The sequence below is a fragment of the Mytilus californianus genome, unplaced genomic scaffold, assembly GCF_021869535.1.
Source record: "Mytilus californianus isolate M0D057914Y unplaced genomic scaffold, xbMytCali1.0.p SCAF_8, whole genome shotgun sequence".
Lineage (NCBI taxonomy): Eukaryota > Metazoa > Mollusca > Bivalvia > Mytilida > Mytilidae > Mytilus > Mytilus californianus.
In genome coordinates this window covers 31324837-31342466 of record NW_026262734.1, presented here as the reverse complement: position 1 = coordinate 31342466, position 17630 = coordinate 31324837, and the positions used below count along the sequence as shown (strand labels likewise).

The window sequence follows — 17630 nt, the reverse complement described above, 5'->3', positions numbered from 1 at the left end:
TAATTTATATTAAAGTTGAAATTAAAGGCCATATTATGGTAAAAGTGAAACTTTGTCCTTTAACATTTATGCAGTATTTTCATCCATACAGGAATCTCAAAATTATAGAAAATAGAAAGAATCTGAAGATTTTAAAAACAATCAGCAAACACAATCTTATTATTTAGTATGTAACCTTTAAGGAATTTAGACAGTTGTATGCATAATATCTGTACTGGCGACTGTTTCTAAAACCTATATGATATATGTATTTGATTTACCATAAATTTAGTATTTTATTGGATAGATAACAACCTAGATCTTTTCTAAATGTTATTTTTATTGAACCTTCTTTATCTTGTATCATTATTTGGATGTAATAAACCTCTTATTCTGTCTAAAACTAAGTAAAAAGATATTTATCCACTTGATAAACGGTAGGAATATAAATGAAAAGTTATCGAAAAGTACAGTATACTATTTGAATGAACATTTAGTTACAAAGAATATCTGTTGTATTAAATTCCATCTGCACTTAACTTAACATGAATGCATAGGGTGGTGCAAACTATGCACATTTAATCCGGAAACACTACTTCAATGTTTTGTGTTTTAAATAATGATGTCATTACTGAAATATTGATAGGAAATAGGTGGGTGAATCTAAGAAGTCATGTTTTTTGCTCTTTAATCAGTTTATAAGCAGACTTTGTAAATGTTTGTTTGAAAGTGGTTTCTTGAATATGTATGTATTGAACATAGTGATATATTGTTAAAAAAGATATAAAAAATTTAGTATAAATCTTGTTGATTTATGCATATATATTTATGTTTGTTTAAATTGATGATTCCATGGAAAAGCATATATTGTGAAAACAGAAATTATTGCAATGTTTATATTAATGCAAATAGTGTAACAGTATTAGGTTTGCAATAATAAAAACTTGCATTTATTCTCTCAGTAGTGTCAGATTTTCCTTCACAAAATGTTTGCAATTTGAAATTGATTAGATCTTGCATAATTTTACCAGTAATCAGTGATCTGCAATAACACATGCACACATTAATTTCTGAATTAACAATACTTGAATTAGTTTAACAACCTTAAATAGGCTGTATAAAAAATCATATGATCAGCAGGGTTAATTTTTAGGAAATGACCACTTGATTTTGTTTAATTGTCCATTATTTTATTTTATAATTAATGACAACATATTTACTCAGTATTGTTAAAAAAAAAGATGACTAACAGCAAAAAGTGTGAGAACAATAATGTTTTGACATGATGACCAATTTATGTCACAAAACAACAAAAATTAACTGATTTGTCCATAGATAATATTGTATAACAATATCCGTTATTAAGAATTGTATCTTTTTATCCCCAGGCCAAAAATATTAATATTAATCTACAACATATTTGAATGCAGTGGTTTAAGTATGAATATGTTTTATAATCTTAGGTGCACAAAATGTGATAAATGTTTGACTACTTGGTACTTTGAGAAAGATGGAAAGTTATACTGTAAAAAGGACTACTGGGACATTTATGGAGAGGCCTGCAATAGATGTGGTCTGGTGATAACTGGTCCAGTAATGGTAAGTTACAGTCTTTGCCGAAGTGCTATGGATTAGGCATGGAGGGTAAAATGTGTGTATTTAGATATGGTTGGTAAGGAAGCGTGAAAAGTCATTGTAAGTTATCTTTGCCAAAAGTACTTTTTGCAAGGCATGTGGATTGTCAGGCCTGCAATAGATGTTATCTGGATTAACTGGACCAGTAATGGTAAATTTAAGAGTCTTTGCCAAATACTATTGGATTAGTCATGGAGGGGAAAAGTCCAAGTATTTAGATGTGGTTGATAGGTAACTGGGCAAGTCATTGTAAGTTATCTTTGCCAAAAGTACTGTAAGCAAGGCATATTGATTGACAGGACAGGTATTTAGAGGCAGCAATAGATGTGGTCCAGTGATAGGTGGCAATCATACCAAGTATATGGTATTATAATCTTTGCTTAAGTATAATTGGGACATGCATTATGAGTTAAAATGCCTGAATTAGATGTGGGTACATAAAAATTGGGCCAGTACGTAGAGGCCTGCAGTATATATGGTTTGGTAATAATTTAAGGACATGTGTTCAGTGGCCTGCAGTAAGTGTAATTAATCTGGTTACTCTGGTGATAAGTCATAAAATGCAAACCAAGATGTACCCATCCAATGATTCTTGTAGCTTAAGTTATAAATCCATGTACATGTTCTATTATAGTGAGTTTCATAGATTATTTAACTTTATCTTAAATGATCCTACCTACCAAAGGTTAGTGCTTATCTCCAGAACTCAGGCTTCCTCAACCAATAAAAATTGCAATCAAAAGTAAAATAAACAAACCAAACCCCAAGGAAAATTCAAAATGGAAAGTCCCTTATCAAATGACAAAACAAAAGCTCAAACACATCAAACGAATGGAAAACAACTGTCATTATAATTCCTGACTCGGTAAGGCTTTCTTTGTATAGAAAATAGTGGATTAAACCTGGTTTTATAGCTAGCTAAACCTCTCAGTTGTAGGACAGTGCATAGAATTCCATGATATAGCTAAAGTGTGCTAAAAGTGGTGTCAAACACCAACAATCAATCATTCGTTTGCAATGAAACAGAAAAAAGAAATATAATGACAGAAGTTATTTAACTGCATTGTATTGATATACGCCTTATGATATTATTATACCCTCACTCTAAAAATGGGGCTATATTGGTATTATTTTGATAGTCTGTCTGTCTGTTCATCAAACAAATATTTTCGCCACACTTTTCTCAGGAATCACTGAACAGAATGACTTTAAAGTTCAGCAGCTTTACACCAGTTAAGCTGAAACGGGTGACCACTTTTCTCAAAACTAACAAACAAAATTACTTCATATGTGGTCAGCAGCTTATAAAAGTGAATGCTTTTTAGCTCACCTGGCAAAGAGGGCAATGTGAGCTATTGCCATCACTGGACATTCGTCATTACCGTCTGTCGTTGTCCTCATCTTTTTTTTAAAACTTTTTCCAAGATCTTATCCTCTGAAACTACTGAACTAAATTCAAACAAAAGTGATCTGAATGATCCCTGTGGTATCTAGTGTAAATTTTGTGTTTGTTATTCTGGTCAGTCAACAAACATGGCCACCATGTCCAAAAAAATAGAAAAAGGGATAAAATGCATTTTTTTGCTTATATCTCAAAAACTAAAGCAGTTAAAACAAACTTGACGAAGTAGAAATGATCAGCAAGTCAAGTTCTATTTATCAGAAAACCCAATCTTGAGTGATTGCCCCCTAGATAATATTTTTTATGAAATTTCACAGTTTTTAGTTATCTTGAAAACTTTTATCGATTAAGAGAAATTTAAAACAGCAGAAATGTTCAGTAAAGTTAGAGGAGTTATAATCATCAAATGATCCCTTTAAAGATGATGTTTACCAATTTTTTTTAGTTTTTTTGCAGAAACTTTGATAGATCTCAAGGATAGATAGAAATTTTATTTTTCAAGTTATATACATTAAACAGCAACATATTCATTGATGCAAAAACTTCAAAATGATCAATACAAGCTCCTTAAGGAGCCTCTTGTTGTATCTGCAGAGTTCACAAAATCTTTTTTCCCCTGGTAGTCCTTTAAGAAAATTTGCTGGTCCTCACTATTATTTCTATTGCAAGATACCAAAATTATGTCGGTTCTTTACAAAAAATTTAGTGGTCAAAACCTTCAGACAACCACTTCTCGAGAACTCTGGATCTGTAGGACACCTCGCTACTTCCTGTTTTCAAATTTCTTTGAATTAAAAGTAGGGGCATATACATGTTAAGCACACAACACATGCATTCTTGTTTTATATTACACTTATTTTAGTTTCCACTGACATGACTGAAGCAGTATTATAATATATTTATGTTATTCAATAGAAATCACATATACATTATCAAGTTCTCTAATATCTGATGCATCATACACAGCCTATATGTTTTTTCCACAAGAAGGCAGGTGTTGATATATTTACCCTTTTGTATCTCTGTTTTTTTTTTTTTAAACTGATATAAAATGCATTGAGATTATGGTTTCCATGGTGTTTTACAGAAAATCTGATGAAAAAAATAATTCAACTATAAATGTGAGAATCTGAACATAACTTTTTACGATAATCATTGATAATCCTAAAATTTATTTTGTAAAGATCTCTGGGGTTTTCAATCTACATTCAGTTTATTACAGATATATATCATGTATTATCCAACAAGGATGTTTCCTTTATTTTGTATCATTTTGTTGATACATGTACAAAAATAGAAATTCTCAAGTAAATCAGTCAGGAAAAATAAATTAGAATTTATAACAAATTAATGAAATACTTTCAGTTTCTCCTTCCTGTTTGAATCAAAATATCATATAAGGCATAGATCAAAGTTGTCCATAAATTCATCAAGCTGCTTCTCTATTGAACTTAACCTTTGCAAGGATAGATACTGGTCCTGTGTTTTTATACGACCACAAAAAAATTTGCGGTCCTATATTGGTATCACGTCGTCGTCCGAAGACATTTGGTTTCCGGACAATAACTTTTGTAAATGTAAATAGAAATCTATGAAATTTAAACACAAGGTTTACCCAGTATAACCACAAAAGGAAGGTTGGGATTGATTTTGGGGGTTATAGTCCTAACAGTTTAGGAATTAGGGGCCAAAAAGGGGCCCAAATAAGCATTTTTCTAGTTTCCAGACAATAACTTGTGGAACGGTGTATGGATCTCTCTGAAATTATACCACAAGTTTCCATACCACAAAGGGATGGTTAGGATTGGCTTTGGGGAGTTATGCCTCAAAGGGTTTAGGAATTAGGGGCAAAAAAGGGGGAAAAACAAGGGTTTCCTGGTTATTGGACAATTAAAAAAAAGTACAATGTTATGTTTGGATTACCTCCCTTACACTGCTTTTTAATTATGTATAAATGTTGTATTGTCTTGAGGTGATTAGCTGTCCTTTTATTTTTAGAAGTTACTATTTAAAAATGCTGATTAAGGAATATTAATTTTAGCCATGATTAATATATGTCATTTTCTATTTTAAGACTTTTATGATGTATTTAAATGGGTAACTATGGTTGCAAACTCCATTGGAAATTTGAATTGAGATTATGACCATATCTTGAGGGAAAGAATTTTTTTTTTGGAAAAAGAGGGGGAGGTGAAAAAAAAATTGGGGGGGGGGGGGGGGGGGGGGGTCAATTCGCAACAGCATAGTGTATTGCACAAAAGCAAAAAGAAAGGGGGGGTAAATTTTTTTTTTGGGGGGGGGGGGGGGGGGGGTCAATTCGCAACAGCATAGTGTATTGCACAAAAGCAAAAAATTGAATATAAATTCAAATCACATAACCAATTCTAAGTTCTTTGACTACAGTTATTCTGTGTCAGAAACCTATTATGTGTCAAATATTAAATTACAATCCAAATTCAGACCTGTATTAAGCGTGAATATTGTGTCCATTTTTGCCCCAACTGTTCAGGGTTGGACCTCTGCAGTTGTATCCAGCTGCGCTCGGTGAAGCAATTTATTTCCAGAGTTCTCGAAATCTTTTTTTCCATGGTGGACCTTGAAGAAAATATGCTGGTCCTCACTATTATTTCTGTTGCAAAATACCAAAATTGTGTCAGTCCTTTGAAAATGTTGGTGGTCAAAACCTTCGGACCACTACTTTTCGAGATCTCTGTTTTTTTTGGGGGGTTTTATATTTTTGTTTTTCGTTTTCTTTTATCTTGTTTTGTTCATGTATAACAGCACCAAAAACAAAGCATCTTCTCTAGTTTCATTGTGAAAGAGTGCATAGTAAAAATAATTTAGTATAATGCTACCCTACATTTCATTGCAGAACAAACTGTTGTATTCAGATGAAGAAACTGAACATGCTCATATCTCTTTTTGACTTTAACTATGAAACTGTAAAGTTTTGAATCTTTAAACAACTCATGGATGTGTGTCTCCCTCTAAAAATAATTCTCATTTAATGTTAGTAGGGTTGCAAACATGGAACATTGGTGGCACATATTTCACAATGAAACTATGGAAAATCTCATTTTCATCTTATTTGAGACCACTAGGCTAATTTGAAATAAACTTGACAGGAAGTATTTATAGGATAAAATTGAGAATGGAAATGGGGAATATGTCAAAGAGAACAACCTGACCAAAGAGCAGACAACAGCAGAAGGCCACCAATGGGTCTTCAATGCAGCAACAAAATCCTGCACCCGGAGGTGGTCCTCAGCTGGCCCCTAATTAAATTGTGTGCTAGTTCAGTGAAAATGGACGTCACACTGAACTCCAAAACTTTACAAACTATCCTCTGTGGATTCTGATCAGACCAAAAAACTTGTATAAGTGTTTCTTGTTTCTTATTTTTTATATAGATTAGACCATTGGTTTTCCCCGTTTGAACTGTTTTACACTAGTAATTTTTGGGACCCTTTATAGCTTGCTGTTCGGTGTGAGCCAAGGCTCCGTGTTGAAGGCCTTACTTTGACCTATAATGGTTTAATTTTACAAATTGTGACTTGGATGGAGAGTTGTCTCATTGGCACTCATACCACATCTTCTTATATCTATTGACCACCAGAGGCAATCATTGATTCTGATTTGGTTTTATCTTCTCTAACTCTACTTTTGTTAGCATGTAATAGACATATGATTGTCCATAATTATAATTGCAAAAAAAAAAACAATTTACGGCAGTTTTGACATAAACAGTTTATATAAACAAAAGCTAAATATAGATAAAATACCTAAATATACTATGTATTTAGTTACTCCCACATAATCATGATAATTATTGGTAATGTATGCCTAATTATTCTACAACAGTAAAATTTCACATACAATAAAGTATACAGACAGGATGTTTATGTGGGAATAATGTTTAAATTAAATCCGAAACTGTCCCAAAATTTTTAAACTGGAGAATTGCTTTCAGGTAAGTTGTTTCTTCTTAAAAACCACTTGAAATAATTAAGCATGATTTGAATTAGCAATTATATGAAAATAAAGATATTACAGTATGTTTTTCTCTCCACCAACGAAAATAGCTCCTTTTCCCCCTGAAGAAAACTATATAAGCAAAATAACTTAGGGAATATGCACCTTGTAAAAATGATTCTTTTAGTTTGGAACACTTTTGCAGGTTTAAGAAAAAACTATAAAAATAAGAAGTTGTTGTATGATTACCAATGAGACAACTCTCCACAAGATACCAAATGACCTAGAAATTAACAACTATATGTCACCATACAGCTTTCAACAATGAGCAAAACCCATACCGCATAGTAAGCTATAAAAGGCCCCGAAATGACAAATGTAAAACAATTCAAACGAGAAAACTAACGGCCAGATTTATGCACAAAACATTAAATGAAAAAAAAATATGAATTATACAGCAACAATGACAACCACTGAACTACAGGCTCCTGACTTGGGACAGGCACATTCAGAATGTGGCTGGGTTAAACATGTTTGCTAGCACCAAACCCTCCCCCTAACCTGTGGCCTGGTAAAAATGGTGTTGGCCATAAGATTCAGTTGCTGATGTGAAATCAAAGTAAGTTTCGACTACACATAAAGAATATATATATTCTGCAATAAAAAAAAATATAAAAACATAAAACATGCAAGAGAATTAGATAACCGGTACCTCATATAAAGTTCTGTATAATAATACAATTGTATTCTACATCAAAAGAAATATTAAAAAATTATTAAATCTAAAAATGGTTCTTTGATCTCAGTGTACTTGGGACCTCAAGAAAATAAATCTTTTTTTTCAATTTACATGGAATTAGATGAAATTTAACCTGAATAATTCAGTCCCTCCCCATAATCGATCTCTCCTACTTGTGAGGGCCTGAATTCCTTACACAATAAAAACTCTTTAGGAATCCTGGATTTTGGTTGGTGCCCTGTAGAAGATCTGACCAATCAGCAATCAGCTCAATTTTATCGAGATAGGTAAATCCAGAGCTAATTCCGAATGATTGATTGAAGATTTTTCATTGTCAATGCATTCAGGCGTTAATGGAGTAATCGTAGATCAGCAGAATATAACGACTGAATTATTCGGGTTAGATGAAATTTGGACAGAAGCTTGTTTATGACCAAATTACAGTATCCAGAACATAAATTTTGAAATATTTATTTTTCATTTTTCCGTATTTTACTGATAAATGGACTTAGTTTTTTTTACAGTTAACATTCATATTCAGTCTAAGGTTAAAGTTTTTCAGTCATCAATAACTTTGTTAAAGCTTTGGAATTTGATGAACTTGGACAGAAGCTTGTTTATGACAAAAATACAGTATCCAGAGCAAAATTTTGGAAATATTTATTTTCATTTTTCTGTATTTTACTGATAAATGGACTTATAGAATAGAATATATAAATAGAATTTAATGAAACTTTTTTTATGATTAAGAGATAATGTCTGAAGCACACTTTTGAAAATATATTTTCGTTTTCAGTATTTTTCTGATAGATAGACTTTTTTAACAGTTAACATATACTGACAGTCTGGGATTAAATTTGTTTGACATGATAAGGTTGTTAACCTTCATGGATTGTTATGAAACTTGGACAGAAGCTTATCTTCAAGACCTAGAAATAGCATCTAAAAAAAAAGTTTGAATCTTTTTTAACATTCTGTTTTTAACTGAAAATGGACTCACTTTTTAAGTCAACATTACACTTTCACACCGACAGCAGCAATCATAGGCGAGACACAGGGTTCCGCGGAACCCCTTACAAATTTTTCTTGTATATGCATGACTTTCCATTAATTTATCTTATAGAGCAAGAGGGATAGGGTGGGAGTTTTCCTTTCTTTTTCCTTAATTTTTTAAGCTATATTTAATTATGATTTATATTGTTGCCTATAATATTCCCTATTTTTTGTATATTTTAGTAACCAATCATCTTTGATTCTTTAATTTTGTCCATTTTTCTCTATTTTTACATTTTGGTACCACTATTCTCTATTCTGTAAACCCCATTCACAACTTAATAGCTATACTGAAAAGTTCTGGTCCTAATACCTTATAAATTTAAACTAAAAAGTGTTAAATTTGACAGAATGAGTTCCTCACTTTGTATGTAATTTGTTAAAGGTGTGTTAGCAATAATCTAGTTATATAATAAAAAATTTTGAGGCCTTTATTAAAAAAATAAAACATAGATATAAAGTCCCATACTATCATTGTGTATTATTTCATGAAAGGGATAATTATATAATAATACAGTAATTAACTACTAGAGTAGGTGTGAAATTACATGTACTTCTGGAGAATCAATATCATTAAACAATTGATTTAATTATATAATAATCTATCATTGTCAAGAATACATGCTAATTAAAAGGTCATTAATTGGTTGGACAAGACTAGACTGGACAGGTACCTAGAGTAACACCTATCTCTCACCTGAGAGGATGTGGTTTTTGTAAATGTTTTAATTGGACTTTTTCTTTTGTGTATTGGTTGTGTTATTTGGCGTGTCCTGGTGAGTAAAAGACTGATATTTCCTTGACATGTTGTTCTTGAATTATTCAAATCCATCAGATTTTAAGGTTATGGTTTTACACCTAAACTAACACAAGTTTTAACTAATTTTCTTGCAACTGTCGTTGGTTTAGTTTTGATTTTAACTAAAGCTATAAAAACAATTATCGTTAATTATTGAAATTAATAATGTTTCGCAAGTGAAACAGTTATCTTGATATGAATTTACCATTGATTAATATGATTTCCATATATTAAGCAGTTTTGGTTTTGTTTTTAAAGCAACTCTTTTTAATCAAGAAAACTGTTCAACATTTATATGATGTTGGTTGTGATATCTCAGTTAAGCATTCGTTTTGATTATATTGTGTTGTTTGTGCAGGTTACAAGAGACAATTATTCGTAATGCATTTTCCATAGGGTACCAGTGGTATTCCATATTTTATTTCTGGAAGACTTATTTACTGAAACCTGCAGTCTCATTGACTTTACTACTTATCTCCCTTTATTGGTGGCGTCAATTTTATCATTGACAATATTATATTATATATTTAGCTAAGTGCAACCCTTTGCAACCTGGTCAGTGAAATAATTATATCATTGCATACTTAGGTACATGTAATAAAACTGTTATACATACAAATTGATTTTGAGAAAAGTTGAAAATGTAATTTATGGAGGATCATGGGTATGAAAATCTGATGCCTAAATGTCTAATTTGTTCAAAATTTGATTGAACAATATGCTTTCTCATTTTTACTTGCCCTTGAAAGGTTCAGTACACTTTCATTAGGCATGGTATATATGAAATAAAACTTTTGTCAGCGTATGATTCTTTTTAGTTAATTGTCAGCTTTGACAAGTATGGAAAGTTGATATTTACACATCCCTTCAATCCACTTGAAGGTACAGATCCAATTATAGATATAGTATTACAGATATTTGTGAATATGAATAAACAGATGTTCAAGTACATATGTCATAAATGGGTATTTTTTTGCATAAATAACTAATTGTTATTATTTTATTAATGTAATTAATTAATCGTTATTTATTGTAGGTGGCTGGTGAACATCGTTACCACCCAGAGTGTTTCCAGTGTATAAGTTGTCGTAGTTACATTGGCGATGGTGACGCATATGGTTTGGTAGAAAGATCAAAGCTCTTCTGGTAATTTCAAAATTGATTGTTACATCTGTGTATTTTTACATTGAAACATTTCAGCCAATAGAGAAAGCTAGCGTGATGTTACATGCAGAGCAGATTTGTATTTTGTATAAAGTAAGACTGACGTGAAAGGGAATTTCTTGACTTTTTTAAGTCTTTAGGAAGTCTGTTTAACTTGGAATTGATATAGCAGGTTTATTAATAGCATGCTCAAAATTGTGGTTAAAATTAAAGAGTAAAATCTCACCTGTAAATGATCTATTACACTTATAATAAATTGACTTTGCTTTTCAACGTATTTCTGAAAAGGTTTTGAAGAATTTTTAAGGTTTTGTTAAATGCATTGGTATCTAGGTGTAAACTGAAATTTAACTATTAATTTTGTTTTATAGAAAGTTTTATTTGTGAGTCATTATGATGATGTATCACCAGACCACACAAAGCTTTTGAACCTTTTTTAGAGGTTTTTTTTTTTTATAATAAAAAAAAAATAGGCTGCAAAAGTTCAGACCTAAATCATTTTCGTTTACAACTGATTAATCAACTAGCAGACATAAGGCCTAGATTTTTGAATTATCAAGGTCTTAAAAATGACTCTTTTATTTGGACTATATTTGTAAAAATGGCAGAGTTAATAGAATAGTTTTTTTTTTAGGCCAATGAAGGCAGGAAATCATAATATATTATTAGGATTCAAGCATTTAAACATATGGCATCCATAGCCAAAGGAAGGCATATCAGTTAGAATAGGATGTTCAGAGAGATGTACATAAAATTTGTTTCCATTGGTTGAAACTTAATTTTGAAAGTAGCATAATTCAGTATTTTGAAAATGAAAAAAAGTTGAACATTACATAAGGAAACTATTGTGACCATTATAAATTTTAATGAACATGATGAAAGAAAAATACATGTACTCATAAGATCAGAACTGTGGACAAATTACTTTAGATAGGCAGTGAAATAAGATCTGATCTGTAATGTAAGAACTGAAGACACCCATAAGCCCTTAACCTTGATTGCCATCAGCTGGCATATTCAATTTACAACAAGACATTATAAATAAATGCAAAATGATAGTTTTCAATAATTTAGGAGGGGGATCTTGCAGTAATTTGACCTTATGTGAAGGAAAAAGATGATAAATGCAGGATATAAATTACATTTAATGACCCTCATGGCTTAAGATAAAAAAAATGATTAAAACTTTACTCTCTAAATAGAAAAAAAACCCCTTATTTTGATAAATGGAAAAATGACACTCCAACATCACATGAAAAAAATGAAGATAAATTCCCTTCGAAGTTTTGGCCAATTGTCTGCTTTATATTGGCATTTGAACTATTTCTCTTAAGTTAGTCATACTCAAACAATTAAAACGAGGATTTAACTAAATAATCAAGTCACATTGACCTATAAATAACCTGTGGGAGCATGACCTGCAAAAATGAGTCACTTCTTGAGATTGTAAACGTTAGGTCAAGAATTCAATTATTTTCAATTACATTTTATATAAATATAAATTAATTTTGATTAAATTAAATTGTCTGGTGATAACACAGGAAGCTTACTCACACATTAGGCGGTACTTGTTTAATATCATGTAACTATAATGAGATGATAAAATGTCGTATTGTTACACATTTTAAAAATAACTTTTTTCCATGTTCTTAAGGATATGACATGGGAAAGGGTTTCCCGACTTAAATTTATCACTTTATTTCTCAAAAGTATGAACTGTAAAAACTGTGAATGAAATGAAAAATGTGCTAAAAGGTGTCTTGGAAAATTACTGTCTTCTTTGTTGGTAAGGGTATTTTATGTTTTCTTAATTATGAAATATACTCTGAAATCACTTAATACAAACACTCAAAATTTAAAATTCTACCACGATTCCAATAATTTTCATAGAGGTGAAAAATGATAGATTACAGAATAGCTGCATAGAATTGAGGTTAATGTCTATATGATTATCTTGAACATAAGTACTAACTGAATAGTTTAAAATTTAGAATTTTTGAAAGGAAATTATCATCACATCTTGTAAACATTTTATTAATCAATAAATCAGAATCAAAATTGACCAAAGACAAAAATGGGAATGAAAAATTCAGAACACAACCAGTTAGGTTAACTTCAGATTTTATTGGCAAACATCTGAAACACTACATAAAAAGTACATTTAGGATAACTGGTAGGTTGACAATATACGCATTTGGTTTTCTAAAAACTACTTTTCAAATTGTTTGTGATCCTATTACCCTTTTGACGTTAAGTTACGTCACAGTGTATTCCTAATGTAACATCATAATACAGCTATTCCATCCACCATTAAAATTGTTATAAGATTCAGCATGTTTACCATCATAAATTGGAATTTATTGATGATAGAAAAATAAGGGGTTTATTTGTCTTGAGGCATTGGTTTTCCTTTGCAATTGTTTTCAATTCAAGAAGTTATTAGACTATGTTAGTTAACTTTCAGTAAATTTTTGGTACATATCATTAGCAACATTAGGAAAATATTACATCTTGATGTATATTTATCTGCCCCTCTATGGGATGCTCTTACAGGAAATCCAGAGTTGAAACAAATATTGCTAAAAAAATTTATACTCATTTCCTTGTATTTTTGTTTGAGAAATTATATGGTCAATTATTGTACAGATTTCTTATGTGAACCACAAAATCCAGGGAAATAGGTACCCTGTTATCGTGATATAAATGATATACCTGTAGTAAAAAAAAAAACAAGAGATGGGAGGTATAAATAAACAAGACAGCAACCAATTTACATAAAAAATAAACATGTCAACATATGGTCCTCAAAAATAAACAACACATGCTACACAAAATGTCAAGCTTTAGATATCCAGAATAAATAGTAATGAGTAGAGTTAATAGGGACTACGAAAATAATAAAAAGCAAAGATCTGTCATAAAACCAATATACCTAAATGATACAATACAATCAGATATGATAAAAGACCAGCACTGACCAGATACATGACTTTGGACAGGCACATAAACATTTGGCAGAGCCTAACTAAGTTTTCTGATATCTCAATTTCAGTATTTTAATTATGTTATCTTTGGACCACTCAGAACCAGTTCTGTTGGTTGATAAAGTAGAGCGTGTAATTTTGTCAGGTTATATAGACTTCCAACTTTTTGAATTAACCTTGGAGTTCAGTATTTTTGTTAATACATTTTTTCTTATCATTTTAGTGGGAGATGTTACAAAAAGGCCAAGAATAATCAGGACTCTGACAGCCGTTTGAGTGAGAATAAACATTCTATACAACTACTAGATATTCCAGCCACACCTGATAAGAAGAGAGGACTAGATTATACCCTGGAAAAACGATTGTCACAATACAGTCAGACTGTTAGGGAAAGTCTACAGTTCAATCCACAGCTTACTATTACTGAGTAAGTTTCCTAAGAGACTATCTGACACACTCTTAAGAATTTGATGTAAAAAAATTATATTAAAATTCATTTATTGTCATAGAGAAACAAAGGCTTGTAGGAAAAACTACTAATGCCTGAAATTGTCAAGTGTGTTCTAGTCATAGCAAAACAAAATAAAAGATACAGGTTCATAACTATTTTTAACTTTTTTTTAATAACATCATGATGACTGGACAAAAAGGATTAGATATTTATGCATCTTGTGACAGAACAAATTAAAAGTTGTCTTCTGTAAGAACTTTAAATCTATATAAATTGTACACTGGATGTGAAAAAATGACATTGTGGATTCATTTATTTTCTTGGATACCAAATTTAGTGGATTGATGTAGAATCATATTTTTCGTGGATAATTGTTTTCATGGTTTTGCCAAAGTCTACATACAAACCTATTGGAAATGTGTTCTTTGTGGAACATATTAATTCGTGAGTAACCTATTCCCACAAAATCCATAGCTTGGTATTCCAAGAATTATAATGAATACACAGTATTTACTTACAAAAAACCAACAGAATTTGAGTCAATTAAAGTAGAGACAACATTAGTCAACTTAAGATATAAAGTAATCCATGAGTCAACTTAAAATATAAAGTAATCCCCAAGTCAACTGAAGATATAAAGTAATCCACAAGTCAACTTAAGATATAAAGTAATCCAAGAGTCAACTTAAGATATAAAGTAATCCATGAGTCAACTTAAGATATAAAGTAATCCACGAGTCAACTTAAGATATAAAGTAATCCACAAGTCAACTTAAGATATAAAGTAATCCACGAGTCAACTTAAGATATAAAGTAATCCATGAGTCAACTTAAGATATAAAGTAATCCACGAGTCAACTTAAGATATAAAGTAATCCACAAGTCAACTTAAGATATAAAGTAATCAACGAGTCAACTTAAGATATAAAGTATTAGTAATCCATGAGTCAACTTAAGATATAAAGTAATCCATGAGTCAACTTAAGATATAAAGTAATCCACAAGTCAACTTAAGATATAAAGTAATCCACGAGTCAACTTAAGATATAAAGTAATCCATGAGTCAACTTAAGATATAAAGTAATCCACAAGTCAACTTAAGATATAAAGTAATCCACGAGTCAACTTAAGATATAAAGTAATCCACGAGTCAACTTAAGATATAAAGTAATCCATGAGTCAGCTTAAGATATAAAGTAATCCACGAGTCAACTTAAGATATAAAGTAATCCGCGAGTCAACTTAAGATATAAAGTAATCAACGAGTCAACTTAAGATATAAAGTATTAGTAATCCATGAGTCAACTTAAGATATAAAGTAATCCACGAGTCAACTTAAGATATAAAGTAATCCACAAGTCAACTTAAGATATAAAGTAATCCACGAGTCAACTTAAGATATAAAGTAATCCATGAGTCAACATAAGACTAAAGTAATCCACTGGCAGTTAGAAGCTGATGAACTCTTCATACAATTTTAAAAATCATTCACAAAGATTTGTAACTGTCCTATCAGTAAGAAATTAACCAACTTGACTTCAGAATACATGTATTTTTGTTTTCTGTATGAATAATGAAATTAACTATACATTCAATTGCTTTCGAAGCGGCAGTCTTCACGTTCAACCACATGCCCAGCAGCCCAGGCTTGTAAAATTGCCGTCGGGCCTGTAAAAATCATCTCTACACGCCAACAGAATTTAACTAAAATTTTCCAAAAATTGAGCTCGGGGCCTCTAGATTTAAAAGTTAATTGTGAAGACTGGTTCAGGCTGAAATGATGAATTATCTTTGTCTCTATAAAAATATTATATTTTACAGTTTAGATCTCAGTCCAGAGTTAGATACACTCAGCGTTGGGGATCGTATATTAGAAGTCAATGGAATAAGTGTCAAGGAAAATTCTATAGAAATGGTAAGGTTAAAGGTCATATTAAATAACTCACTACAAAACTTTGATATCATATACATGTAGCAGAATTATTTATAGATTAATAAAAAGATTGAAATTATCTTGCACAAATAAATAGGGAAATTGTGGAAATACAAAAGATATCTATTTCAATAGAAACTGTATAATACATCAATGTATGTGGGATAATAGATTTTCAAAATGCATCTTTTGCTTGTTTTACAGCTTCATGCATTTTGAAATTGTATTTTTTGGTCTGAAAAAATGTCTGGATTTTTCTTATTAGATGTTTGAAAAAAAAATGAAATGCTAAAAGATATGATTAATATATTAAAAATTACAAAAAAATGAAAGATATTTTAGTAGAGGTGTTTAAGTGATTTAAGTTTCTTTTAAATATTGAGAAATATCAGTTATTTATTAGACACACAATTTTATTGAAAACCCACTAATCGTAATAATTTGTACAGATATTCCTAATCATTCATAGAATAATATTCATAAGCCATTCCAGAAAAAATGAAGAGAGAGAGGGTTGATAAGTAAATTTTGCAGACCCCAATAAAAACTGGCTGCTGAGATGTAGAGTGCTGAAAGTGGGGTTCAAGACCAACAATCAATCAATCAATTATTAGTCCCCTACTGACGAAGTCGAAGGGGACTTTAGGTTTGCCGTCCGTCTTTTCTGTCTGTCCGTCCGTCTGTCCATCCGTCAGTCCGGCAATTCAGTCTTCCACACTTTTTTTATTCGTTCTTGAAGATATTGATTTGATATTTGGTATATAGTTTTATCATGACAAGTTATAGACCAAGGGCGAATTTTGTGCCGGTCTGATGATTTAGTCCAGAGTTATCATGGTCCATAAGTAATGTTAGAGTACTACATTTTGTATATTAAACCATATTTCTGTACAAAGGGAGATAACTCATTTTTTAAAAGACATTCTTTGGAAAATTGTTTTAAGTGTTTGTTATTTTGTACAAACTAATTTTCTGAATGATATATATATATATAAATTGTTTTTATGAAGTGAAATCCTTTAATTAGATAATGATCTATTTTTATTGAGGTATATATTTCATTACATTACATTGTGTATAGATAAAAGTTGTTGACATTTTATAGATAAGTTACAAATCTAAATTAGTTTGTGACAAATGAAAGAAAAAATATTTGGAACTATTAATTATATTTGATTATAATTTGAATATATATATACATTGTATTACATCATGTATAATTTAAGAGAACTATTAATCATATCTAATGTTAGAGTATTTTCCACACTTTTTTTCAACATGCTTGAAGATATTGATTGATAATTCTAATGCAATTATATTGTATCAATGGTTCTGATTGGATGACAGTAAGCGTAAAATTCTCTATGTCCTTGTCTGTAACTAGGGAAGCCGACATTTTGAATTCCGGAATGTATTGACATGTAATTTCTCCAATAATAAGCAAAAAAAACTTACATTTTGCACCTAAAATTTTCTTTTAATCAAATTTTATTCCATTCTGAAGCGGACAAAAAGCCAG

The 17630-nt window shown here is 30.7% G+C and overlaps 1 protein-coding gene across 1 annotated transcript in view; it reads left to right on the top strand.

Moving 5' to 3' along the window:
• LOC127710479 (LIM domain kinase 1-like) overlaps nucleotides 1-17630 on the top strand; it is a 49464-nt gene that overhangs the window by 12605 nt on the left and 19229 nt on the right. The window contains exons 2-5 of the mRNA XM_052216355.1: nucleotides 1443-1578; nucleotides 10616-10725; nucleotides 13951-14154; nucleotides 16000-16093. Of these exons, the coding sequence (XP_052072315.1) occupies nucleotides 1443-1578; nucleotides 10616-10725; nucleotides 13951-14154; nucleotides 16000-16093 (544 nt within the window). The remainder of the gene's footprint in view (nucleotides 1-1442; nucleotides 1579-10615; nucleotides 10726-13950; nucleotides 14155-15999; nucleotides 16094-17630) is intronic.